The 2,500-nt window shown below is 41.1% G+C and overlaps 1 protein-coding gene across 1 annotated transcript in view; it reads left to right on the top strand.

Moving 5' to 3' along the window:
- CaBP1 (Protein disulfide-isomerase A6 homolog CaBP1) overlaps positions 1-2,355 on the top strand; it is a 3,221-nt gene extending 866 nt beyond the window's left edge. The window contains exon 2 of the mRNA XM_043015095.2: positions 550-2,355. Coding sequence (XP_042871029.1) covers positions 550-1,838 — 1,289 coding nt within the window. The 3' untranslated portion in view covers positions 1,839-2,355. The remainder of the gene's footprint in view (positions 1-549) is intronic.
- The last annotated feature ends 145 nt before the right edge of the window (positions 2,356-2,500 follow it).

Here is a 2,500-nt window from a genome sequence, read left to right on the forward strand (position 1 = left end):
ACTCTACAGATAAGGATGGCAACTTGCCGAGTTTTACAGGACATAAATTATATGTGGATTTTATATATATATATATATATATATATATATATATATATATATATATATATATATATATATATATATATATATATACATACATACACTAATATATATATATATATATATATATATATATATATATATATATATATATATATATATATTATAATGATACAAATGTCATAAATTATTGCTAAGTATAATCTTTAAAAGTCTAGCAGTGCACTTTTCAGGATGAAGTTCACAGCTGTCAGTTGAATATTATAACCTGCTAATATATTGAAAACCTTCATGTAGTTCAACTTCAATGATCTCTTAAATATTTCCCATCTCACAAGGATCTAATTTGTTACCTGTTATTTTTTATATCTTTTATTTTTATGGTATCACAGCACTTGTGCATATATATATTTATAAAGTTAGAATAAATGCATCACATTTGTTTCAATAATGGACCATTATTTAAACAGCATAACATTATCTAAACTGGACACTCCTTTCTGACAGCATTATGCCTCCTCATGGCGGGCGGGTGTGCCACGGCGATGTACTCTCCCACCAGTGGCGTTGTGGACCTCACTCCATCCAACTTCCAGCGAGAGGTTTTGAACAGCGAAGCGGTCTGGATAGTCGAGTTCTATGCCCCGTGGTGTGGTCACTGTCAGCGACTGGTGCCCGAGTATCAGAAAGCCGCCCAAGCTTTGAGCGGTGTGGTTAAAGTAGGTGCTGTTAATGCCGATGAGCACAGGAGCTTGGGAGGCCAGTATGGGGTTCAAGGATTCCCTACAATTAAGATCTTTGGCCTGGATAAGAAGAAACCAGATGATTTCAACGGACAGAGAACGGCACAAGGCATCGTCGATGCCGGCTTGAAGGCTGCCAGAGACAAGGTAAACGCGCAGATGTCGGGAAGGAAGAGTGGTGGGGGCGGTGGTGGTGGTGGAAGCGGAAGCGCGGACGACGTCGTCGAGCTCACGGACTCAAACTTCGAAAAGTTGGTTCTCAAGTCTGATGATTACTGGCTGGTCGAATTCTTTGCTCCTTGGTGTGGTCACTGCAAGAACCTTGCTCCTCACTGGCAGAAGGCCGCTACCGAACTAAAGGGCAAGGTCAAGCTGGGAGCCTTGGATGCCACCGTACATACTGTCATGGCCAGTCGTTATGGAGTACAGGGATATCCCACGATCAAGTTCTTCTATAGAGGAGAGGTCGGAGATTACGATGGAGGGCGCACCGCTTCGGACATCGTTTCCTGGGCTAACGACAAAGCCGTTGCGAATTTGCCACCCCCAGAAATCGTACAGATCACAGACAATTCCGTCCTGACGTCGGCTTGTAAAGAGCATCCCATCTGTATCATTACAGTTCTCCCTCACATTCTCGACTGCCAGAGCAAGTGCCGCAACAACTACATCGAGATCCTGACCAGACTGGGTGACAAGTACAAGCAGAAGATGTGGGGCTGGGTGTGGAGTGAAGCGATGGCCCAGCCCGAACTTGAACAAGCTCTGGACATCGGCGGCTTTGGGTACCCTGCTCTCGCAGCTCTCAACGCTAAGAAGATGCAGTTTGCCCTCCTCAAGGGATCTTTCAGCGAGAGCGGCATCAATGAGTTCCTGCGCGACATTTCCTACGGTAGAGGGCGCACGGCACCAGTGAGAGGCGCGGAAATACCGGCAATACAGGAGGTAGAGGGATGGGATGGGAAAGACGGCGTTTTACCCGAGGAAGAAGACATTGACCTGTCTGACGTTGATCTGGATGATCTAGATGACCAGGTTCATGAAGAGTTGTAAGAGTATCATTATTTACTTTATTGTGAGAAATAAAGACTGTGGTAAAAGGAAGCAAAGGAAAATTTGTAATTTCTCTTAATTTCTCATGTTGAGAATGGACTGCTGGGACACACAATCTGTACTTGAGTTTGGACAATGTCAGGCCTTTCAAAAGTGCTTCTTAGGCTCTGCTAACATTTGCCCCATAAAGAATGGAATAAGCCTTACAAGTTCAAATACAGGCTTGAACATCCCAATTTTACAAAACTGACATTTCACATTAATATTATCATAATTTTTATTGTACTGTGTACACCATCTTCATTGTATTATTGGGAAGTTCAAAGCTACAGAGTTTAGCATTTTTTATCATGTTTTTTGAACATAGGAGATTACACAATATGTTCAGGTTTCTTTTTGCTGTATAAAAGCTTCCTGGTTTGGGCGTGTTACTAGTCTTAAAATATGAAAGTGAAATTTTGATTGACTGAGGAAATGTTTAAAGGAAACTTGAAAATAACACTTTTTGTAAGATAAATAGTCTTTTATTTATTCCTTTTTCACAGTTACCCCCTTTTTTCTTTTCTTTTTTTGATAAATAAGATAAGATTAATCTTGTTTTTTAGTTCAAAGGGCCTTGCTTGTGAAACCCAAATGGAACTTTAGGGAATGTAAATGCATGT

This window comes from Penaeus japonicus, unplaced genomic scaffold (genome assembly GCF_977035675.1).
Source record: "Penaeus japonicus unplaced genomic scaffold, GWHDUDI00000001_assembly GWHDUDI00000013, whole genome shotgun sequence".
In the NCBI taxonomy this organism is placed as follows: domain Eukaryota; kingdom Metazoa; phylum Arthropoda; class Malacostraca; order Decapoda; family Penaeidae; genus Penaeus; species Penaeus japonicus.